The following is a 24843-nucleotide window of genomic DNA, read 5'->3' on the forward strand; positions in this document are numbered from 1 at the left end:
AACCACTTTTTAATTTAATTTAACTTAATTTTTATGTTTTTTGCTTATCAAATGATGATTGGAAACTCCCGTGGGTGGCAAACTTCTTTTTGGTCTTCCACAGGAAAAATGATCTTTAAGAAATGCAGGGATCTCTCTTTGTTTATTAGTTTTCATGCTTCTTTACATTTATGCAGGTGATACGCAAAAAATTCCCAACCCCTGAGCCTGGAAGATTAATTAGAGCAGTTGATGGTAAAGAAAATCAGGCCCTGAAGTGGAGGCCAGATGAATCCAAAAGGTGGGGCATCTGGGAGCCCCATTCCCAGAAAGCCCTCAGCACAGACTGAACAAACATGACATATTGATCATTATGGAACCTGTAATTGGTGACCAAAAGCACAGTGTGGCTTTAAAGGTCCTCCTGAGTAGTTGCAATCATTTTGTTTTTTAAAGAAAGCTGCTGTTTTTCCTAAATTCATGCTGCCCTCTAGTGGCAATGCTCCTGACTTCAGACTTCAGAGGGAAGGAGGCAAAGATGAATGTGGAGATGAATGGGGGGAAGAGTGGAAGCAGTGGAGGGGTGAACTTTTTCCTCCTTTCTTTCCTCTCCTGTCTGAAAGATCTCTGAGTCCCTCGGTCAGAAACTGAGAGGGAAAACTGAAGCCATACCACCTGAACATTGCCCATTTGACCGACAGCCTGGTTTACGTGACCTCCATCAGTGAGCTGCACTGAAGGGAGTCCAGCTACCTTACCTGATTTGCATCCGTCTTGGCATGCACTTTGGAATCCTCTCTAGCCCATCAAACCCCATGTCAAACACACTCACACCAAACTGGCCTTGAAGATTCAAGTTTCTCCCTGGAAAGTAGGTAAGAGTCAGCTTAAGTCCGGTGTTGGGGCTCTTTGACATCTTGTCCCGCAGGCTGTATCCTAGAATTCAGAAACACTAGCTGGACTAGGAAGCAAAAGTTGGGTGGTGTCGGGTCTGGGACTGTGACCTTCAGGAAGTCACTTGGAACCTCATTTTCCTCCTCTATAAAATGAAGGACTTACCCAAAATGAAGTTCTTTAAATTCTGTCTCAGAGAGACTTGTTCAATGTAGGTAAAGAAATGCTTCTACAGAACATTCTGTGTGCAACAAAATCACAAAGTATCTTTACGGGACTGTATAAGGAAATCATTGTTTAGGAAGTCAGAGTACAAACTGTTTCTGGCTTCATTTTAAGACGGCACAAACATGTAACCGGAGACGGAAAACCAAAATTGGGATTGCGAAGAAGAGTCAGCAGTGTTTTTTTGGGGGGGTCATGTTGTTGGAGCCAGGAGATATTTACTATGGCGTGTGTTCTCTGTTACATACATGTTCCTATTTGATTGAAACACAGTATGTAAGAGCCATGCATATTAGTGATGTTCCAAAAGGGGAACAAGTGAGCCCACCTCAGACCCGGGATGCTTTCCCGTCAGTCTCTGCCTACCAGTGCTACCCCCAATACAAAAAAAAAAAATTCTCTTTAAAGCACTGACATCTGAGGAAAAGCATGTTGACTGTCTCCTTTCCAGGGTTCACACAATGCAAACATCCGCTGCCAGATGACTTTTAAAACTGTCAGCCTAATATTTCCTCGATGCGGCGAGGACTTACAATGGCCAGGTCAGGTCTGGGCAGGGCCACGGTATCGGCAATCTGAGTGTGGGGACCAGGGGCTCCAGGGGGGACCGTGGAGCTGGTTACTAAGGATGCACTCAGAGGGGAAATCACATCTCAGACTTGAACTGGCTTTTACATTTTCCACTAACATTATTGAGGGAAAACCTTGCCCTGCCTTTTTTCTCTTCTCCTGCCTTTCCTACCTTCTCTTCTTCTGAAGATGACAAGCCTCATTTCAGCGGCCCTGAGAGCCCGGAGTGATTTCCACGGGCTCTGGCTTGTCACGTCACCTTGTCTGCCCACTCACCTGGCCGTTTGTGCAGCCGTCCCCGGGCTGGAGGCCGGCTTCTGGGCCCCGTGTTCCTATCACCCTCAGTACAGATGCTGCCAAGACCCTTTCCCTGCTGACGGCTTCCTTCTGCGTTTCCTTCCTTACAAACTCGCTGGTGAGACTTGACAAAGCCCAGCATTTGTCCCGGCCGCCTTCATAATCTGTTCTGTCTCAGTGGGAAGTTGAACCTGCCACCAGGCCTCACTGCAGGGGTCAGGGCACTGGGGCCCAATGCCCTCTTCTCAAAGGGCTATGCTGCCTGGAGTTTGTTTTTATCTTTCTTTCAATATATGGACGCTCCCTCAGCCTCGATTGGGTGGCCCATACTGTGTGTTTTTGACTGGTGCTTGGTAGAAAGCAGCATGTCATAACCCCATGGGTCTGGAATATTAATCTTTGTCCTGCATACTCTTTGTGCTGAGAAATGAATAAAAATTATCATTTACTTTAATTTAGGATAAATATTGCTGGTAAACATAATCAACCTGAAATAAAACTGGCAGCAAGTAAAGCTGACCGAGATTTGTATCTTGTTGGCATACTGAAAACTGCACAAAGTCCTGGGAAGGAAATCGCCTTGGTAGAAATAATAAAAGCAAAATAAAATCGAAATGAGCTAAAATTAAATACAATAAAAGGTGTTGACTAAACTTTAATGGAGGACACAAGTCTTCCCATCACAATTTAGATCTGCAAAGTTTTCTTTAAGGAAATGTGACTTTATAAACTACGTACTCCAAGAGACTTAGAAGGCAATCTGTGAAACTTGATATTTGGCCAATGCTGACTGTGGACTTTAATCTTAATGTACAAATTACATGGAAAAGAATTGATTCCATCAAAAAGAACTTCAATAAAATAAAAATGAAAAGGTTAAAAATAGAATATGGTTTGATTGATTTTAAAATTAAGGAAGTACATAGACACAGACAACAGTATGGTGATTACCAAGAGGGAAAGGGGGTGTGGGGAAAGGTAGAAGAGGCAACAGGGGAGGTGTAGAAAAATAAATAAAAATTAAGGAATGAATTGGTTAAATGGGGCTTGCTCTGAATAGTTAATGCTTGTTGAAAGAAAAATTACTAGGCTGGTTTACATGTTTATATTCATAAGCCTCAAGCCAAAGCATCCCTTGGGTCAAATGGCAGAATTCAAATGTCCACCACTGCACACTATCAGGGTCAGCCCGGCGGGGCCTGAACACTCTTTTTTTTTTAATGTATCTTTATTGTTGAAAGTATTGCAGACATCCCCCTTTTCTTTCCCCATTGACTCCCTCCATCCCACACCCACCCCTCATAGGCCTTCGCTACACTATTGTCTGTGTCCATGGGCTATGCATATATGCATATAAGTTTCCCATAAATCTCTCCCCCATCCCCCCTCCACTTCCTCATCCCCTGCCTTCCCTCTGAGATTCATCAGTCTGTTCTATGCTTCTGTGTCTCTGGATCTATTTTGTTCATCAGTTTATTTTGTTCATTAGGTTCCGCATATGGGTGAGATCCTGTGATGCTTATCTTTCTCTGACTGGCTTATTTCGCTGACTGGTCTTCATGGGTTGTTTTGTATAAGGAAGGAGAAGAGTTTGAGGGAGCATACGCATTTGCAAGACTAGGGAGCATCATTTAGGCAGCACTGTGTGAGGGGTCACGGAAGGATTCAGCAAGGACAGTGTGCCCCTGGTCCGTGGAGAAGACGTTTTGGGGGTTAGCAAGCATTTTGTGACCATGACATCCCATTCCAACCCAAGATTCGGGTCATAAACTGAGACACTTGCCTAAACTCCCACTCAGCTAGTGTGGGAAGGAAGTGTCACTTTCTCCTATGCATTCTCTACCCTCCCCTGGGGGGGGAGGGGTCAGGACGAGAGTCTGTCCCCCTTTTATGCTCAGATGGGCCTAGCATGGAGTATGGACGTGGCTCTCCTGGCACAAAATCTGCTCCTAAGCAACCCCTTCCTTTAAGGCCTTTCAACATCTCTCTTCTTTTCATTTTGCCTTAGTATTTAAGTAGCTTACACTGAAGCAGGATGTGCGCGGGGCGCCTGTAACTCTGCAGGCTCTGCTAAATCCCGTGTGGTATCCACAGCGAGCTGATAGCTCATCACACGGCTGACCTCGGGGTACTGCTCCAGCCGCTTCCCAGGATTGTAAAACATGGGTGTTTATTCCTCCCAGGCCCCAGCTCACTCACAGCTGCACACAACAAAGAGCGAGGCGTGTGCTTTCCGGGGACTGTCCTTTCCTGTGGACGATGTGGACAGCTCTTCGGGCTGGATGATAGCATTCAGTGCACTTCTCTCCTTCAGCGGACAGAGCGATCACTTCGTTTTCATGGGAGAAAAGTGTTCAGCATAAAAACAACACCCGTGTTTAGCAACTGAAGCTGCTGCCTTCTCTTACTTTGCCTCCTTCTTTAGTAAGGCAACCATTTCATCTGGATGTGTTTTTAAAGCATTTCAAACATCTGTACTCCTACCAGAGATTAAAGTATGAATGTTCGACAATTGAAATTCCTAACATAGTGAATTTTGTTTACATTGTATATGGATGATCATTTTAATGATATTAATGTATCTAGTCTACAAATATTCACTGGATACATCCTCTGTATGAATACTGTTTCAGGCCACAGGGTATTATTAGAAACTGGGCAGGAGTGAATATTGTAGAGGTGACCGCAAATGTAGATGTGTAGTGTCACCTGGAAGCATAGTTCTAGAACAGTGGTTCCCAACGTGGGCACAGGCCCCACAGGGGGGGCAATTTGATTTTTAAGGGGGGCAATTCGAGCATGAGTTATTAACAGTGAAGTTTTTGCATTTCTTATGGTTCTAGGGGCCTCATATACAGTATATAAATATATATTGTGACATATTTATGCATTTCAGTTCTCTATTATATGTTTTGAAACTGTATTTGCTATTTTTTCATATCACTTCATATTACTATTATTTTTTAACAGTTTCTTAGTGATTTCTTCTTCAGTACTTCAACTGTCCTTTCATTCTTTTATTTCTCTCTTTCATGGATGCCATGTTCTTTGGAAGCTTGTTTAGATCAAGGTAATGGCCTTTACGGCTTCCTCCACATGAATAGGAGTTCACATTTGAACAATAAGAATTATATGTCACAGGGGTGGGGCATCTGGATTTTAGAGATGCTTAAATGGGGCATGGCCAAAAACAGGTTGAGGACTACTATTCTAGAACGTTCCATAAGGGACCAGAAAGATTTTTCCGGATACTCCTTCCCTCTCTGCCAATGGACCCAACCACCTCTTCCTAACACTGCCATCACTTTTTCAGAGGCCGTGAAGAGTCTAGCTCCTTCCTTCACTCTTGCAGATTAAAGAACAGGCGTCCATCTGTGAGCAGCCCTCAGTCCCTTGCCCTGTAGAACTTGCTGATTATAACTACTACCATCACAAACAGAGAAAAACCTCCTTGTCATTACACAACTACTCTTACAAGCATTGGTGAGGATAGCATTTAAAATGGTGAATACCAAAGCTAACATTAATAAGGTTAATAAAATTGATATTTTATTTTACTGATAGAGATTTATTGACCCAACCTATACTGCATCATCAAATAAGTGTATATATTTGTACTAGAGGCCCAATTCATGGATTCATGCACCAGTGGGGTCCCTTGGCCTGGCCTTTGCCCTCTTTCAATCTGAGACCCTTGGGGGAAGTTGGACTGCTGGTTTCGAGGGATATAGTAATGCTGCAAGTGGCAGGCAGCCGGGGCCAGGTGCTGCTGCTGCTGCTACTGCTCAGTAGCACTGCTGCGGAGGCGGGAGAGGCTCGCCAGCAGTGAGCCCAGCATCTGGCAGCCAACTCCTGCATTGAGCGTCTTCCCCCTGGTGGTCAGTACGTGTCATAGCGACCTGTCATTCAGTCGCTTAGGCTTTTATATATATAGATGAATAAAGACTATTATTTTGTCACAACTAAAATGCACATGATAAACCACTAAATCTGATATTTAGTCTTAGTTCTGTTGACTATGGAATTAGGAGATTTGAGTCAAAGCTAGCAAGACACAGGCTAGGTAGTGGCAAACACTTCCCAGCTCGGAGCAGAAAGTTGGTGGGTGTTCTTTTGTTGGGGGTTTTGAGATCCAGCAGTGCTCCCCTTCTATACGTTATGGGACTCTGGCCTGATGGGTTTCAAGAGCTGATTTAGTCCAAATGGAATTTCTGATGAACTCACCATTGGATATGCCCGTTACATCAGGCAAGATCGGCCCTGCCATCCTCATCTTCATAAGGGAGGAACTGGGAAATATTAATTCTTCTACTTCCAAGCTAAAATGAACCTCAGAGATTAGCTGGTCCTTAGCCCTCACTTTACAAATGGGGAAACCAGCCCAGTGAAGAAAAGGGAGGGGGACATGACCACATGACTGTTGGGGCAGAGGTGGGTCTAACTGTAGATGGCCTCCACCTCTTCTTAGCAAGTGGAGGTGCAAGGCCCTCCAGGAGGCCAGGGAGCCCTGGGTCTTTGCTGGACTCTGCATGCCTGGGCCAGGACGCCCCTCACCCCCCCCCCCCTCCACCCCACACACTCGGGGTTCTCCCCAGCAGTGTCTCCAGAACCATTCCTGCCCTCACAGCCTTGCAGCCAAGGAGAAAGGCAGCTCCAAGGTCATAACTTAACCTGCATAATTAGAACATTCATTCCAGAGGGGGAAACATTTAAAAGATAAAGGACCTCTTTAAAGCAGATTCTTCCCCAAACATTTCCCCCCATAATTATAGTTGTGAGAAGTTATGGCGATGGCAGAGCTGGCTACTTAAGAAAAATTAGGAGTCTCATTTGGCAGGAGAGGATTTCCCAGGGGACAATACACTGTCATTTTTTTAGGGCCCCCGGAAAGGAACCACACGCCCATGGCTACAGGCCGGCCTGATGCATAGCAAGTTTGCTTCACTTATTATGGCCAATCAATGTCTCCCCAGAGAACAGAAAACACTTCATATGCCACTAAATGTTGTTCCCCCTCCAGTCCCCAGACACAGGAGCTCGAGGAAATAGAAACAAGCGGATGCATTGGAGATGCACAGGGAGACCCCCGCCTACTGAGTCACCACCACGGTAGTGACCACCGCCTACTGAGTCCCAGCCTGCGGGCCTCCCCAACAAAACACCTCTGCCAGCAAGGTGTTCCCTCGGTAATTGTCACAGTTTAAGGCAGTTATCGTGACAGGAGGAGGGGCCATGGGGAGAGCAGGAAAGAGAGTCACACGCCACCACCTGCCTTAACTTCTGAGCAAATCCTCCTGTTACAAATAACCTTTGTGATAAATAAAGTGCTATGGCCACCTCTGGGGCTGTGGCTTTATTTTCTTCCTTGTTAATTTCATTTATTAATTTATTTAGCACAAAAGTTCCATTTGGGGGGTAATCACTTCCCAACTGTGAGTTCAGTCAGATAGGAGTCTCAATGGAGATGACACTTGGTACTTGTAGGCGGTTCAAGTTTAAAAATTTCAGCCTGATTTGGACTGTCACTGGCCGGACCACCTCTCTTCCCAGAGGAGCACCAGCAGGGCAGCTGGATTTAATTTTCGGCTGCTGGACGGTCCCTGTGCTGTCCTGAGGCAGCCCACAGACTGAGTGGCTTCCCTTTAAGGATGTTATTCAAGGTGACAGCTCCTCACATGTTGGCACTCTGATCACCCTCAGTAGCCAAGGTATTGGGGGATGAGCGGGCTCCTCCTGCAAAGTCCAGATTTATGGACTGAGGTCATCCGTAGGCCCCTTGACCCCAGCGCTCTCACCGTCAGGGCTGCCAGGACCTTTACAGCCACGGCGAGTTTTGTAAAGACGTCTGGGGAGAAAGTATGCAGGAGCGGGTGGAGGAGACCCCAGAGATAGGGAGTGATGTCAGCTTTTGTTAGAGCCGCAGACAGCGTTAGAATATCCTTGGCATAATATGGCGCTGGTATCTCTGTCAGCATCTCTGTTTTCTGTCACCACACACAATCCTGGGCCTGTCTCCCGCCCTGACAGTGTCTGTTCAGATCAGGGTATTGCCCGCACAGAGACCAGCCCTGCTCCCTGCCACACAGCCCCTTTGTTTGAAGTCTGCCCTTTTGTCATTAATGCACTTGGTGTCTATTTAAATCTGACAGTGAGTGTGGTATCTGTTTTCCCGTCAAGAGATCATTGACAATATTAATACCTCATGTCCTTGCCTCGTTTTCCAAGCTCTGACACCTCCCTGCGTCTCCTGCATTCATCAGGCAGCCTCTCTCACCAGGATGCCTATAAACTGACTTGCTTCCAGGCCCAAAGCAGCCCCTAAAACAGGACTTTTCTCAATGCCAACCAGAGAGAAGGACCGGGGAACATGGCTCAGAACATGTCACCTTCCTCCACGTCAGGGCCCGTGTTCCAGGAGTAACAGCCTATTTCCTGGATGGCATCTGAGGCCCAGGTTTCATCTAGGCCAGATCTGGAGCTGGGGTTTACCATGGGGAGAGGGCAGAGGAAAGAAATCCAATCTGAATGTGCTAGGAAGTTTGCAGGAGGGAATGAATACACCCACTGGAGTGTGGTGTGTGTGTGTCTGCCTTGCATTCTTTTACTCAAGAGCAAGACTATGCTCTTTATGATATCTGACAGCCCTATCCATTTTTTCTTTTTTTTTTGTATAAAAATGCATGCTGTCCTGGTGCTGTAGAGAGATATTAACATCTCTCTGCCTCATTCTTCCAGATTCTTCATGGGTGAATTTGAGTCAATTATGTTTAAGGAAGCCCCTTGTGGAATTTTCAGAAACATCTGAGACACTCCCACCCAGGCCTGTAGAGGATGCTATTCCTGGAACAGATTCTAACCAGCCAAGCCCACGGACAGGTCTGGGCATTGGGAACAATGTCAGTCCCACCCGGGGTGTTACACAGTTAAGCCCAATGAAGAGAAGAGCTCAATGGCAATAGCTAAAAGAATCATCTAGACCTGAAGGAAGGATTCAGGGAGGTTTGAGCCAAGCTCAGTGTTTCCAGGCACCGGACCCAAACTGAAAAACAGAAATTGGGAATAGGAAGCTGAGAAGAAAGTGTGGCCAAGGAGGAAGTGTGGGCCCCAGCAAACTTGCTCATGGGAATGTGGTAAAAAGTAGAAGGAATGAGAGCATCACCAAGACCAGTTTGGAGGCCATGGGAGAGTATCATGCTCTCACCAACTCTCAGATTTTGTGACCCCAGCAATTCCCAGCTTTGTCCCAAGTCATTCAAACCTAGGAGCATCTGCCCTGTCCTTAAAAGTTTCGGAGTCATTTTTTAATCCTTAATGAAGAAGAAGATTTAAAGTTCTGCAATGGAGAAATATCTCTTATACAATCACCAAATATTTACTACTTAGAACTTGTGATGTGAAGGACCTGGATAATTTCAAATGCTAATTTGTCCCAAATGAAAAATAGCTGGTGATTGTTGGCTTCCTACTACCACACTGATGGGAAAAATCATACATATAGGTAGGTAGCTATTTTTGTAGGCTGATTTGTGGCTCATGAATTAATGTTTTATGGACATTTCTTTGTTGTTGTTGTTTTTTCTTTCTGGTTATGCACACATCAGAGACTCAAGTGCTATTAGTAACAAGACAGCTGTGGAGCTGAGTTTTAAGTTTTTCTTAAATTAGAAGAAAAAACAAGGTGGCAAAAATCAAATTGCAGCTTAAATATTTTCTTGGAAAAACTTATTTTTCATTAATAATCCTACAAAGCTTTTATAATAACTATGGTAGGTGATTTCTTGTGGATATTTAAAATAAATATTGAGTTGATTAAAAGGTTTGAACTTATTCTAAGGGTATTTTTCATAGTTAAATCCTCCCATAACTTCCTTGAGTGAAAAGAAAGCTGTATATGGAGCTATACAATTATTTAAAATAAAACTGAAAATGAAAATCATGCCTAGCTGGTTTGGCTCAGTGGATAGAGTGTTGGCCTGAGGACTGAAGGGCCCCGGGTTTGACTCTGGTCAAGGGCACATGCCTGGGTTTCGAGCTCTATCCCTAGTGTGGGGGTGTGCAGGAGGCAGCCGATCAATGATTCTCTCTCATCATTGATGTTTCTCTCTCTCTCCCTCTCCCTTCCTCTCTGAAATCAATAAAAAAATATATTTTTTAAAAAAGAAAATCAAATGTATTCCTACCTGAGACTACAGTTCAGCCTGTGAGAAGGAGCCTTTAACGTCCAGGCTCTTGTGACTTTCCATGTGGCATGTGGTCAGCACCACCCTCTTCCTTACTCATCCCCTTAAGTGCTTGATGCCTCCTGGGAACTGGAAGGTCCTTCTAGGAAGGTAATAATATTGACTCATGACAGAGGACTGAAAAGAGTCGCACTCAGGAAAGACTGTGCCACATCTTTTGCTTGGGCTGGGCTCATCTTTAAATTCTTAATTTTCCATTTTTAGAAACTGCTAAGAGAACCTGGAGAGAGGAGAGGGTTATCTTTCTTTTGAGGAGTAATTGGCCAAACTAGAAAAGTCTCTAAAATGTGGAAGCGACATCATGGGGGAAACCACGATATTCTGGGCGCCTGTGCTCTGCTGACATTTCATTTGAATGTCAACGGTGAGGACAAGAAGGGGGGGTCCTTCCCTGTGGGATTTACTCCTGCTGCTGCCACCCGTGGGATCTGGACTGTGTTGTGTTCTGCTTTGCAGCACCTATTCAGTTTCTGCTGGACTGTGGTTTGTAACGACGTGTCTCCTTCTCTTTGCAGGTGTCCTGGGGAAGTGTCGCTATGTTTACTACGGGAAGAACTCAGAGGGCAACAGGTTTATCCGAGATGACCAGCTCTGAAGGCAAGTTCTCTACACCTTAGCCCATGTCTTGAGGATTTACCAGTAAGCAAAAAGGGAAAGCAGAAATAAAGAAAAAGCTGAAGAAAAAAGACAATGCCCACACGGCATCTCTGTGGGAAGGCTACCACTTCGGCTTTTGGTACCTTCTGCTGACTTCACCAGGCCTGTCAACATCATCTTTCTGCCTTAGACTGAGTGGTCACATAGAGATTGACATGATTGCCCTTAAGCAGGTCTCATCCACCAGGGTGACAGACAGCAGCGGCGAAGCACCAGGGCTGACAGGATGAACACCATGATAGATTGCCTGGCCCTCCGCGGCTCACGGGGGAGCAGAGGTCACACCTGGGGCCTCCGTGAGCATGCTCAGTGGCTGTAATCTGAGAGAGAGACTGTCTTCAGCTTGCCTGCTGAGTAGAGATCCCTCTGATACCATTGTCCTGGGGGTTTCTTTTTAGTGAAATAATCACCGTTTTGAGGAAGCCCACCCTCTTTTATTCCTCTTAAGTATTTATCTAATATTCTCCATGCCCCTCCCCATTCTTTAGTATCTTTATCACAGGTTTGCAATTTTTCAGAGATCAGAAGGTGTACATTCTCAGCCAGGGCATTCCTTTATGGCCAGTTGCATGTTGTCACACTTTCTGAACTGGAGTAACCAGCTTTCCCTAAATCCCTGACTATAAAAGCATGGAATTGACCTTGTTCTGTTCATTTCTAAATCCATGTCTTGCCTTGAATACTTGGCAGTGCCAGGCATCTTTTCCAGCACCAGGTTCTGGGTATATCAGGGACTTTTAATATTTTTAATTCATTCATTCATTCACTCATTCCTTCATTCATTCATTCACTCATTCATTGATTCACTCATTCATTTCTAACCACACATACCTCCTACTATATCTATGGCCATAGTTGTGTTTGGAGCTAGCTTGCTCCTTTGGGTGCTATTTCAAGCTAGCAAGATGATAAAAGAAAGTGGTGCATCAGAAGATAAGAGAGAAGGGAAGACTATAGAAAATGTTTACCAGACCAATCAGTTTTAATGGATGCCACAAATCCTTTCAATTTGGCATTTTTCTCAGGACCTCTCAGAAATTAAATCTATAGCTGGTGCGTCTTGGACGATATTCCAGCACCAGTGTTTCAAGGAAAATAAGCATGATCAGACTGTTTGGGGGCTTTAGTGTCATTTAATATATTAGTACAGCAGTAAAATCACTCTGGAAGATACTGGAAAGGTTGGTTGCTTCTGACATGACAGCATTTATTTTTGCTTCTATTTAGACCTGGTGTTCATTGTATCTCCCAGTTTTGTTTAGTTTGAGGACAGAAAAACCTGAAAGAGAATCCTTCTAGTTATAGGTACCAAATAACTAGAGTTGCTATTGTTAAACTGTTTGGGGAGTCAGGATCCCTGAAACACCCAAGAAGAACCTGTTTGCTCAGTTCTAGCCCATTTACATGGACTCAGGTACTGAGTCAACACAGTCCTTGGATGACTTTCATGGGGCCTGGCCCTCTTGTAGATTATGTAACCTTTGATCATCAGATATTTAGCTTAAAATCTTCAAGACCATTAAGGGAGGATATTGAATGCCTGCCTTTATTTCTCAAATCTATGAATAACCAGAGTCAAGTACCTTTTTTTGTTTTTGATCTATAAAACAGCATTGGGATAATGCTTTAAATTAGCTGCATTGGGTCCCACCCTAGTTCTTTGTTTTGTCCTTGGCATATTATGGGCAGCCAGAGTTCTGCACAAGGGCAGCTCGACTAGTCCCATGTCATATCCAATCTCGCGGCACATATATCCTTGTCTTTATAAAAGGCTTTAACCCTGCCTCAAACAATAAAAAAGCACTTGTGAACTGACCACAGAATTTTTCCATCTTTATTTTTCTCACTTGTTTACTTTTCTTAATGTCAGAACCATTTGTATCATACGCAGGAATGTCTCCCTCAGTGAGAGCTTTGGAGGCAAAAAATATTTTTGGAGTGAGTTATTGACCACATTGTTTCCCTCTCTTTGGGTTGTTTATGTTCTTCCAAAATGGTGTAATAACTTTAATTAAGATTAGCTTTAATTATAATTTACGCAAAAGCCATCGCTACAGTATATTCATCTTAATGATAGGATTGTAGTGAGTTTTGTTTCTCTTAAAAAGGAATATGGTAATGAATTCATGTTGGGTCATTGGCAATTCCGCTGTTTGTTAAGCAAGATTTGCTGGCCTGGAGTTATTGGTCTGAGCTGGTAGAGAAGGAAGCCATGCTGTGTGCTTAACTCCATAGAAATTTCTCAAACCTTGTTTTACAAAGGAGAGGATTAGAAGGTAATAAGTTCAATCAAAACTCATACATCTTTCATATGCTTTTTTTCTACCCTTGGTCTTTCTGCTTTTTACCCTGTTCCACCGAGCGTTTTCTTTGGGGATCATGGTGTCCCTGAGTCCTCTCTCTCCTTGGATGCTGATCTGACTTGAGAGCGACCTGCATCCTGGAGTTTTCTGTTGCCTCAGCAAAATCAGGAAGGACTGTCTTCTTCCTAAGGAACATAATTTTATAGAACAATTTGTTCCTTGAGGAATAATGTTTTAGATTGTGGGGAATCCTATTAAAAGTACAACTATTACAATCATTTGCTTTTACTTTTACCAGCCTTGCTCATAAACCCTCCATCTGTTTGTGGCTTTAAATAGAGGCACATTATAGGAGATTATCACTCGATCAGGCTGCACATCTGAGTGTGGTGCACTTTCACATACTCATGTGTAGCAAGGAGTAGAGGAAAGCAAGCCACAGACTCTGATGAAGGGATTTTTCGCTTGGTTTTTCCATTTTTATGTGTGTGTGTATGTGTGTGTTTGTGTGTGTGTTTGTGTGTGTGTGTGTGTGTGTGTGTATAGGGTGGGGAGGGTTTCCATCAGAGATGTATCTTGCAGAGTTTCAAGGGAAAAATGTCTTTCTTGCTTCTTCTAAGAAGTAACTTGACTATCTTTCTGTTTTTTGTTAATATGCAGATTAACAGGGCTCTTTTCATCAAAACAGTAGCAGTGTTCAGTAGTCACGACTTACAAGAGCAGCCTCAGTCACACCTGCATCACTGCCCACTGCCCGGGGTGGACAGCGCAGGGCCCATAGAGGGTGTTCCATGTTGTCTGTCCATCACAGTTGACCTCATGTGACATTTACCAGCTGCTTCTCCCAGTTCTGTTTCCCAGAGAAAGCCTCACCAAAGAAGGTTGTTTCCATTGCCTGATTCAGCTCTAATTGGCACAAATACCTTGTTGTAAAGTGACTAAGACCCGGAACAGGAAATGAGACCAGAGCACAGAACATGTTGGTTACATGTATGTGTGACAAACCAACCATCAGCCCTGGGTGGAGTACTGCATGTCACTTTCAGTGCACCAGCAAACACCTAGGGCAGTGGTCGGCAAACCGTGGCTCGCGAGCCACATGCGGCTCTTTGGCCCCTTGAGTGTGGCTCTTCCACAAAATACCACGTGCGGGCGCACACGTACAGTGCGATTGAAACTTCGTGGCCCATGCGCAGAAGTCAGTTTTCGGCCTGAGCAAGTCTATTTTGAAGAAGTGGCATTAGAAGAAGTGGGGGTACGTTCGCTGAGGTCCACCCCTCAGATTGAGGACGTTTTTAGCAAAGGCCAGCTTAGGAGTACCCTAATTAAATTAATAACAATGTACCTACCTGTATAGTTTAAGTTTAAAAAGTTTGGCTCTCAAAAGAAATTTCAATCGTTGTACTGTTGATATTTGGCTCTGTTGACTAAAGAATTTGCCGACCACTGGTCTAGGGGATTTGAAGAACATTAAAAGACAAGTCACCTGTCCAAAAATCCCATCTTCCTACAAGTTTATCTGAAATTTTCCAGTGTTAGTGTTTTCGTTTGGGTAACTATAATTCTAAATGTTAATTTGTCACTTTGTGGATGGGGTAGGTAATAAGTTATGTTATTCATACATATTAGCATTGCTACCTTTCTAAAGTAGTATGGCATGTGGCCTAGAGGACATGTAACCTAAGACAAGGGAGTTTTGCTAAGAAAGAAGATAGAAAATTCTAAGTATGGAGTGTAGTGGGGGTAGGCTGCTAAAGCAGGGCTGATGCAAATGGGAATAAACTGAATTATTCCAAAGGAGATGAAGAATCAGAGCTCCACGTGGAATTAAAGTGTGGGTGCAGTGGGCAGGGACACACAGGGAGCTGAGGGAACAATGAGAGAGGAAGGCAAGGGACAGTTTTCTGTCTGCCGTGTGTTCATCCAAACCTCCATCTCTGGAAGATCTTAAAGCCGAGGCTATAAATGCAATTCTATCACTGAGGGACAGCAGAGTAAAGTTTTTATGAAGTTTGAAAATCAACTAGAGTAATGTGTGGCCCAAGACACTGGTTATGTTGAATTTTAAGAAGAAGCATGTCAATACTTTGAATCAGAAATACTTAACTTTTCAAATATTGTTAATGTAAGTTAGTAACATTTGCACTTCTGAAATGATTCAAGCTAAAATACTATAGTAAGACTGTTGGGATGCCCTGTTATCTAGATACAGTAACTTGGTTTCCACGTGTTAGCAAATATCTTTTGAGAGCCTATGAAGTATATACATTTTAACTTTATGTATTGTCTTTGGGGGAGGATATTTACAATTTTGATGTGATCAATTTTCTTAATTTTTATGATATATGTATGGGAGAGTTACAGGGGCTGTGATGTGTCTGAGAAATTCTTCAATATCTTAAAATCATAAAGTTATTCTTCTACAGTTTCCTTTAAAAGTTGTCAAGTTTTGCCTTGAATATTTAGGTGTTCAGTCCTTCTGGAATGGACTGTGTGTTGGTGTGATGCAGGCTCATAATTAAGCTTTTTGACTACATGGCTGGCTTATTGTTCTGCTTCTTTTTTTCTCCATTTCAATGCCATCCATTTCTGTAATTGCTAAATATCTGTATATATTTGTAATTGTTTCTAGACTGTCTCTTTTATTTAACCTGTGTAATTGCCTTGCTTGTATCAGTATTACCCTAGTCTAATTGCTATAGTTATATGAATTTTGCCTTCCACTTTCCCTCCATCCATCCCTTCCTTATTCTTTCTTTCTTCCTTTCATCAATTTAATTGAAGAACGATTTAGGTACAATAGAACAATAAATGCGCTCATTATAAGTTAGAGTTCAATAATCGTGCCAAATACATACACCTATATAATCACAATGCCAATCCAGATATAAAACATTCCCATCACCCCTGAAAGTTCCCTTATACTCCTTTACAGTCACAACACCCAACCCTACTCAACAACTGTCGCTATAGATTAGTTTTGCTTTTCCCAGAACTTCATATAAATGGAGTCATATAGCATACACTTACTTTTTGTCTGGGTTCATTTGTTAAGTATTATATTTCTGGGGTTTATCCACATTGTTGCTTGTTATTACTGAGAAGTACTCTAGTGTATGAAGATACCACAATTCTTTTTCCCCCTTTCCTTTGTGGACATTTGCTTTTTTTCAAATTTGGAGATTTTTTTTTCATATCCTTTTATTGTGGTAAAATATACATAACATAAAATTTTAACTATTTTTAAGTATATAATTCAATGGCATTAAATGCATTCACAATGTTGTGCAACCCTCACCACTATCCATTTCCAGAATTTTTTCATCATCTTGAACAGAAATACCACATGTATTAAATAAAAGTCCCCATTTCTCCCTTCCCCTAGCCCCTGCTAACTTTATTACACGTTCTGTGTCCATGAATTTGCCTATTCTGGGTACTTTATACAGGTGGACTTATACAATATTTATCCCTTTGTGTCCGGCTTACTTCATTTAGCATGTTTTCATAGTTCATCCATGTTGTGGCATGTTTAAGAATGTCATTCCTTTCAAACATGAATAATATTCCATTGTATGTATATACCACATTTTGTTTGTCCATCCATCTTGATGGATATTTGGGTTGTTTTTAATCTTTTGGCTATTTTGAATAATGATGCTATGAGCATGGGATACAAGAATCTGTTTAAACCCCTGCTTTCAATGCTGTTGGGTGTATACTTAGGAGTGGAGTTGCTAGGCTATGTGGTAATTCTCTATGTTTCACTCTTTGAGGAATTACCATATTGTTTTTTACAGTAACTGCAATATTTCCAACAAGAATATACAAGGGTTCCAATTAGGGGTATTTTTTCTTTGTTTTATAAAACCATTTAGTGGTGTGAAGTGGCATCTCCTTTTGGTGTTTTTTTTTTTTTTAATATATTTTATTGATTTTTTACAGAGAGAAAGGGAGAGGGATAGAGAGTTAGAAACATCGATGAGAGAGAAACATCGATCAGCTGCCTCCTGCACACTCCCCACTGGGGATGTGCCCGCAACCAAGGTACATGCCCTTGACCAGAATCGAACCTGGGACCCTTGAGTCCGCAGGCCGATGCTCTATCCACTGAGCCAAACCGGTTAGGGCACCTTTTGGTTTTAATAGACATTTCCCTTATGACCAGTGATGCTGAGCATCTTTTCATGTGCTTTCGGCCATTTAAATATGGGGAACATGTCTATTAAAGTCCATCATCCATTTTTGAAGTGAGTTGTTTTAGTTTTTTGAGTTGTAGGAGTTCTTTCTATATTCTGCATGCTAATCCTTTATTTTATATGTGATTTGCTAGTATTTTCTTTCATTATCTGGGCTGCATTTTCACTCTCTTGACAATGTCTTTTGTTTCAAAAAGTTTTAAATTTTTATAAACTCCAATTTATCTATTGTTGTTGTTGTTGCCTGTGCTTTTGATTTCATAGTCAATAAATTATTGCCAAAGTCAATGTCATGAAGATTTCCTCCTAAGGTTTTCGTTTAAGGGTTTCTTAGTTTTAGCTTGTAATTTAGCCTTTGACCCATTGTGAGTTAATTTCTATATATAGTATAAGGTTCAACTTTCTTCTTTTGCTTGTGAAAATCCAGTTTTCCCAGCACCAGTTATTGGAAAGACTTCCTTCCCTGTTGAAAGATCTTGTCACCCTTGTTGAAAATCAATTGACCATACATGCAAGGGCTTCTTTCTGGACTTTTTATTCCATTTCATTAGTCATACATATGCCCTTATGCCAATGCCACACTGTTTTCATTACTATTGCTGGAGGTATTTAGAATAATCAATGAACACTCTGTTCATGTCTTTTTTGGGTACATATTTTTTTTTTACTTTGGGGTAAATACCTGTATAATTACTGGATTATATGCTAAGCGTATGTTATGTTAGGCTCCATTTAAAACTTGTAAACCATTTCCAAAGAGCTTGTTACCAGTTCACACTCCCAACAGCAATCTATGGGCGTCCAATTGCTCCACATGTAAGCCAACATTTAGTGTTATCAGCCTTTAAAAATTGTAGCCATTAGCCCTAGCCAGTTTGGCTCAGTGGAGAGAGCATCAGCCTGCAAACTGAAGGGTCCCTGGTTTGATTCTGGTCAAGGGCACATACCTCGGTTGCAGGGCTCCTGCAGGAGACAATCAATCGATGTGTTTCTCTCACATCAATATTTCTCTCTGTCTTTCCCTCTCTCTTCCATTCTCTCTAAATATCAATGGGAAAACATCCTTGGGTGAGGGTTAACAAAACAGAAAAATTGTGTTCATTATATTTTAAATGTGGTGTTATGGTATTATGATTTTATTTGTATTTCCCTGATCACTAGTAATTTTGAGCATGTTTTCATATGCTTATTGGACATTCATGTCTCTTCATTTGAGAAATATCTGTCCAAACATTTTATAAGTTTTTAGTTGGTTTGTTTGTCTTCTTAAGATTGAGTTGTAAGAATTGTATATATATATTCTTTATATATATATATATTTGATTTCAGAGAGGAAGGGAGGTAGAAACATAAATGATGAGAAATAATCATTGATTGGCTGCCTCCTGCATGCCCCCTACTAGGGATTGAGCCAGAAACCTGGGCATATGCCCTTGACTAGAATCAAACCTGGGATCCTTCAGTCAGTAGGCCAATGCTCTATCCACTGAGCCAAACAGGCTAGAGCTGTATGTGTATATATATATATATATATATATATATATATTTTCTTGATACAAGTCTTCGTCAGATATGTGTATTACAAATATTTCCCAATCATCAGCTTGTCCTTTTGATTTCTTAATAGTCTCTCAAAAACAGAAGTTCTCTCTTTTTAAAAATGTTTTCATTTTGAAATAATTTCAGACTTACAAAGAAGTTGTTAAAAAAAAGCACAGAGTTTCTATATACCTTTCATCCAGTTTCCCCAAATGTTAACATCTTATATAATTACAATATCATTATCAAAACCAGAAAACTAACTGGACAATACTTCTAATCTACATTACTAACATTTTATTGTTTGTCCCACTAATGTCCTTTTGCTAATCCATGATCCAGGAGTTTATTAGAAGTTAATTAACTTTTTTTTTAAATATATATTTTATTGATTTTTTACAGAGAGGAAGGGAGAGAGATAGAGAGCTAGAAACATCGATGAGAGAGAAACATCGATCAGCTGCCTCCTGCACATCTCCCACTGGGGATGTGCCCACAACCCAGGCACATGCCCTTGACCGGAATCGAACCTGGGACCCTTTAGTCCGCAGACCGACGCCCATCCACTGAGCCAAACCGGTTTCGGCAACTTTTTTAATATTTTCTGAAAACAAGGTTTGTTTTCATTGATTTTTCTCTCATGTGTGTATGTGTTTAATTTTATTAATTTTGGTTCTTACTTTATTCTTCCATTCACTTATTTTGAGTTACTTTTCTTTTCTTACTTTGCTAATATGAAAAATTAGATAATTGATTTTAAAACTGTCTTCACTGATATAATTATATAAAGCAATACATTTCTTTCTAAATAATGTTTTAGCTTCACCTTACACTTTTTGATATGTGGTGATTTTTATATAATTCTTTTAAAAATATTTAATAATGTCTTTTGTGATGTCTTCTTTGATTTGTGGATATTTAGAAGTGCCTTGTTTAATTTCAAAATATTTGGGTATTCTCCAGATTATTTTTGGTATTTATTTCCTATTATTTGTATGTATGTATGAGAATATATACTCTGTGACTTTGATCCTTCTAAATGTTTCAGCTTAGCTCATAGTCTAGCATGGTGGATGTTTTATGTGTACTTATAAAGAATGTGTCTACTGCTGTAGTTGGTACATTGTCTTATAAATGTCAACTAATAGAAGTTGCTTTATACTTTTGTTTGGCTTTTATGCCTTTGTGGATTCTATCTATACATTAAAATTAATTACAAAGAGATGAATGATAAAATCTCCGACTTCAATTGTGAATTTTTATATTTCCTTTGAGTCTGTGAGTTTTGCTTTATGTATTGTAAAGCTCTGTTAATAGATGCTGTGCACACATTAAGAATGATTATATACTCTGGATGCATTTGTCATTTTCAGCATTTAAGTGTCCTGCCATATTTCAGATAATATTTTTCATCCTGAAAACTACTTTGTTATTAATATAACTATCTCAGTGTTTGTATGATTTATCTTTTTTCCTCCTCTTACTTTTAACCGATGTCTTTGTATTTAAATTTGTTCCATTTATAGCATATAGGTGCTTCTTGCTTTTAAAATGTTGAGCAATCTCTGCCTTGTAATGGAGTGTTTAGCAAATATACATGTAATAAAATTATCAGTATATTTGGTTTTTATTCTACCATCTGGCTGTTTGCTTTCTATTTGTACTATTTTTTCTGTGTTTACATTGTCTTTTCTTGCCTTCTTAATGATTCATTTAGTAGCTTTAGTATTCCAACTTATCTTTTTATTCTAGGGTTTACAATAAATAATGTTCAACTTATATAGTGTGTCTTTAATATTACTTCCAATGAAAGTCTCACCTTCACACAGTATGCATCCATTCCCACCATCATCCTTTGTACTATTACAAAATGTCATATATCTTATTTCTACATATTTATAAAATGCATAATACATTTTTAACAGCCAATTATCTTTTAAAGAAATTTTAAGAATAAGGAAAAGGCTTCATACACTTATTTTTATAATTCCCATAGTTACCGTTTTCAGTGTTTTTTATTTCTTGGTCTAAATCTGAGTGTGTGTGTTTTTTTAAACATTATTCTTTAGCATGAGAAACTTCCTTTAACATTTCTTGTAGTGTGGCATTGACTGCAATAAACTCTCTCAGTTTTTGCTTTTTGAGAAATGGCCTTATTTAACCTTCATTTGTGAAGAATATTTTCACTGGATATAGAGTTGTAGGTTGACACTTTTTCCCTTTTAGCATGTTAAATATGTCATTTCACTGTGCTCTGTCTTGCATCATTTCTAATCTGTGGTCATTCTAATCTCATCCTTCTGTATATGATGAGGCTTTGTTTTCTGGCAGCTTTTAAGATTTTTCTCTTTATTACTGGCTTTCAGAAACTTGATTATGATGTGCTGTGGTTTCTTTTTATTTATTCTGTTTGGAGTTTGTTGTCCATCTCAAATCTGTGGGGTTTATAATGTACATCAAAATTAGAAAATTTTAGCTATATTTTTTAGTTTTAGAAATTCATTTTTCCAGATTGCCTTTTTAAACTTCTCTTTTCAAATTGGTTTCTTACCTATATAGTTCATGGGGTTTAATTTTTCTATCTGCTGTAATTGCTAAATCTCATTATGATTTTTTATTTATAATTCTCCTCCTCCTTGTCTTCCTTCTCCTCTTCCTTTTCCTTCTTTGTGTTGATTTTTTTTATTTTTTGCCATGATAAGACTTGATACTCTATTCTATAGAATAATTATTTGGGGCAAATTTAAATTTTGCCTTTGCTAAGACTCTGTGGGTATCACTAATCCCAAAGCAGATATTATGCTTGTTATCTGCTTGAAATCTCTTTCTTAGAAGTGGAGTGTGAATTCTAACTCCATATCTTCCGCTGCCTAGACTTGGATTTCCAATTTTGTGTGGATAAATCTTATATCACATATTATTCAGAGCGGTTAGTTGGATTCCAATCAGCTTCTCCCAGGCTCAGAGCCTTACTCAGGAGGTCAAGGTCACTTCATTGTGTCTAAGGGCCTTGATCTTAAAACTTCCTCCCCTAGGCATTTATTTTATAACCAAATCTGCTGCCCCTATACCAGTAGGCCACTTTCCTTTTATTTTCATACTTAGCTATGGATTTGAATTTTTTTTCCTGTTTTTGAAAGCTGCAAGCTTTCCTTTCCTACTTTCAAGCTCGTGTGTGTGTGGTCTATTACTGCATAATGTTTGCAGTGGTTAGAATTTCTTTTCATGAGCTATATTAACTGAAATTCTTACATGTCTTCATTATTAAATATGAGTAGAAAACCAAAGGTCGTGAAATATTTGAAGAATGAAATATGACAAGAGATTGATTCTAACATAAACAAAGTTTTCAAAGGAAATAGAGATATTAAATAATAAAGAAAAAAACAGACAAAAACCTTTATTTATTTACTCTGAGACATGTAAGCTAATACTGCATTCACAGCATCACAGAGTCCTATGAGAAAGGAAGAGTCAGAGAACAAGAATGAGATCTTGATGATTACAATAACCTACCAAAGCAAAAACAAACTGCAGTCAAAAAATTGGGTTGAAGGATTTAAAGAAAAACATTTCCAAGATACCTTTCTCTGTAAAGTAGAATGGAAATAAGTAGAGACAAGAATATGACAGAAAAGACTTATGACACAAGACTTATGCAAGAGGCCTAACAGTCAAGCATAGAAGTTATAGAAGGAAAAGATAGAGGAAGTAAATGAAAACTATCAAAGAAATAATGGAATATGATTTCGAAGAGCTAAAAGATATGATAAGTGATAAATGGAAAAATCATTGTTAAATTTCAGAACACTAAGGATAAAGAGTTAAACACTTGCAGAGACTAAATAAATAAATAAATCAGATAAGTGTGATACCTCTGTAGGATTGACCTTCTATCATTATAGTGAATGTTAGGTTATAGTAAAAAAATACTTTCAAATTTATGATGAAAATTATTTTCAACTTGGAATTCTATACTCTGCCAAAGTCTGAAAAAAAATGTAAGACCAAAGTAAAGATATTTTAAGACATGAAACAGGTAGAAATCTGTTCTACACAATGACTCATTCTTTTTTTTTTTTTTTCTAGGTCAGCGATGGAAAACAGCCTTTGCTTAGACATATTCAGCTAAGCTAAAGAAAATTGCATTTCTCTGCCTCCTTTGCAGCTATGGGATGGCTAATGATCAAGTTCTGTCCAATGACTTATAGTAGACTAGAGGCCTGGTGCATGAAATTCATGCACAAGGGAGAGGGGTCCCTCAGCCCCGGCCTGCACCCTCTCACAATCCAGGACCCCTCAGGGTATGTCCGACTGCCAGTTTAGAGGATAATAGTGTTGGGCATAGGATTTTCCCATAACCGGCAGTCAGACATCCCTCTCACAATCCAGGACTGCTGGCTCCTAATTGCTCACCTGCCTGCCTACCTCATTGACCCTAACCCCTCTGTCTGCCTGCCTGATTTCCCCTAACCACCCTCCTGCCTGCCTGATCTCCCCTAACTGTTTGCCTGCCTGCCTGCCTGATCACCCCTAACTGCCTCTGCTTATATTACGCTTTTATTATTATAGATGTGTTGTGAAGGAGCTGCAAGGAGATATTCATAAAAGAGAGAAATTGTTTCCTGCTTATTATTTCTTCTGATTTGTAGGCATGGTAGCTGGAGTTCTAACATTCATTTTGACTTTATTGGATTCCTTGGGAATGAAAGCCATGGAGGAGGATAATGAAAAAGAAAGATGAAAACTATGTTTCTGATGACAAATCAGCCCACCATGGCCCCTCTGTACTGCCAAATTTCTCCTTGTAATGGAAAAATAAAATTTTATCTTTCTTACGTTACATTTATTATTAATTATTCTCTTAGATGCAGCTACAGTTAATCCAAACTGACACAGAAAGCTACTTGAAGATATATATCAATAGATGACAAATTGGATTTTATTTTTGCATTCAGTTGCCCATGTGATTATATTCTGGGCAATTATCTGTAATGGAAGTGTGTGAAGGGGGCTACAAAGAAACAGTGGATTTAACTCAAGATGATTATAAAAGGAAAAACCAGGAGGTTATCTGTGCCTAAAGAATATAAAAAATACTTCAAGAATAAAATAAAGGCAAGTAGAAACTCCAGGGAAAATATAAAGTGTTAAAAATGGCATTACTTTGTTCTATAATGAAATCCACACTTGGTCACAATGGACATTTGGTGGCAGTAGCAGGGAGAAGAGCCTATAGATTTGTCCCAGACCTGAGGCCTCTAATAAATCTGTCTATGGAACCCCACCCCTCAAAATTATTTAAACAATAATCAAAGCTCTTAGGAGGGGAAGTTTTGTTCCAGAAATGATCACTAGTTGTTTCTGTTGCAAATTTTTATTCAAACTAAGAAAATTACTTTTAAAAAAAAAAGAGAGAGATTTTTAAAGATACATTGAAATGTTGGTGTCTTTTCACAAATTTAGGCTTGCTCTTATTCTGTTTGAAAAAGTGTTTGTTATACAGACATTATCATTTATATTCCTCTGCGTCTGAGAATTTCTTCAGTAATACCAATTATAGCATTTTTCAAATACCTCAGTAATAGTACTAGTAACCTTCTATTTTAACTGTTCATCTTTCCCACTAGACTTTAACTCACTGATTGCATAAAAAGCCATTTTTAGTTCCAAATTTTTATTACTTAGCCAAGCATCAGGCACACTGAAAGTGTTCATGTTTATTGAATGAATTAGTGTGAGGAAACTTCATCTGATTATTATGAGAACATGTTATTTTCTGGCTGTTTGCTCAAGAAGGAAGAAAAGAAAACAGTGAGAGATGTGATGGAAGAGGAAAGGAGAATACTGAACACATTTACTAGAAGTCCCTTTTCCAAAGCACTTAAGCAGCAGCAAGCACACCCTCGGAGCATGTCTAATGATATTTCAAAGCCTCTC

At 40.2% G+C, this 24843-nt stretch overlaps 1 protein-coding gene across 1 annotated transcript in view; it reads left to right on the forward strand.

Annotated features, from left to right (window-relative positions):
- The window catches only part of LRMDA (leucine rich melanocyte differentiation associated), a 1013334-nt gene extending 989593 nt beyond the window's left edge, over positions 1-23741 (forward strand). Inside the window, exons 7-8 of the mRNA XM_070431962.1 lie at positions 10721-10802; positions 22993-23741. Of these exons, the coding sequence (XP_070288063.1) occupies positions 10721-10800 (80 nt within the window). The 3' untranslated portion in view covers positions 10801-10802; positions 22993-23741. The remainder of the gene's footprint in view (positions 1-10720; positions 10803-22992) is intronic.
- The last annotated feature ends 1102 nt before the right edge of the window (positions 23742-24843 follow it).

This window comes from Myotis yumanensis, unplaced genomic scaffold (assembly GCF_028538775.1).
Source record: "Myotis yumanensis isolate MYYU_CA2020_CCGP unplaced genomic scaffold, mMyoYum1.0.hap1 SCAF_13, whole genome shotgun sequence".
In the NCBI taxonomy this organism is placed as follows: domain Eukaryota; kingdom Metazoa; phylum Chordata; class Mammalia; order Chiroptera; family Vespertilionidae; genus Myotis; species Myotis yumanensis.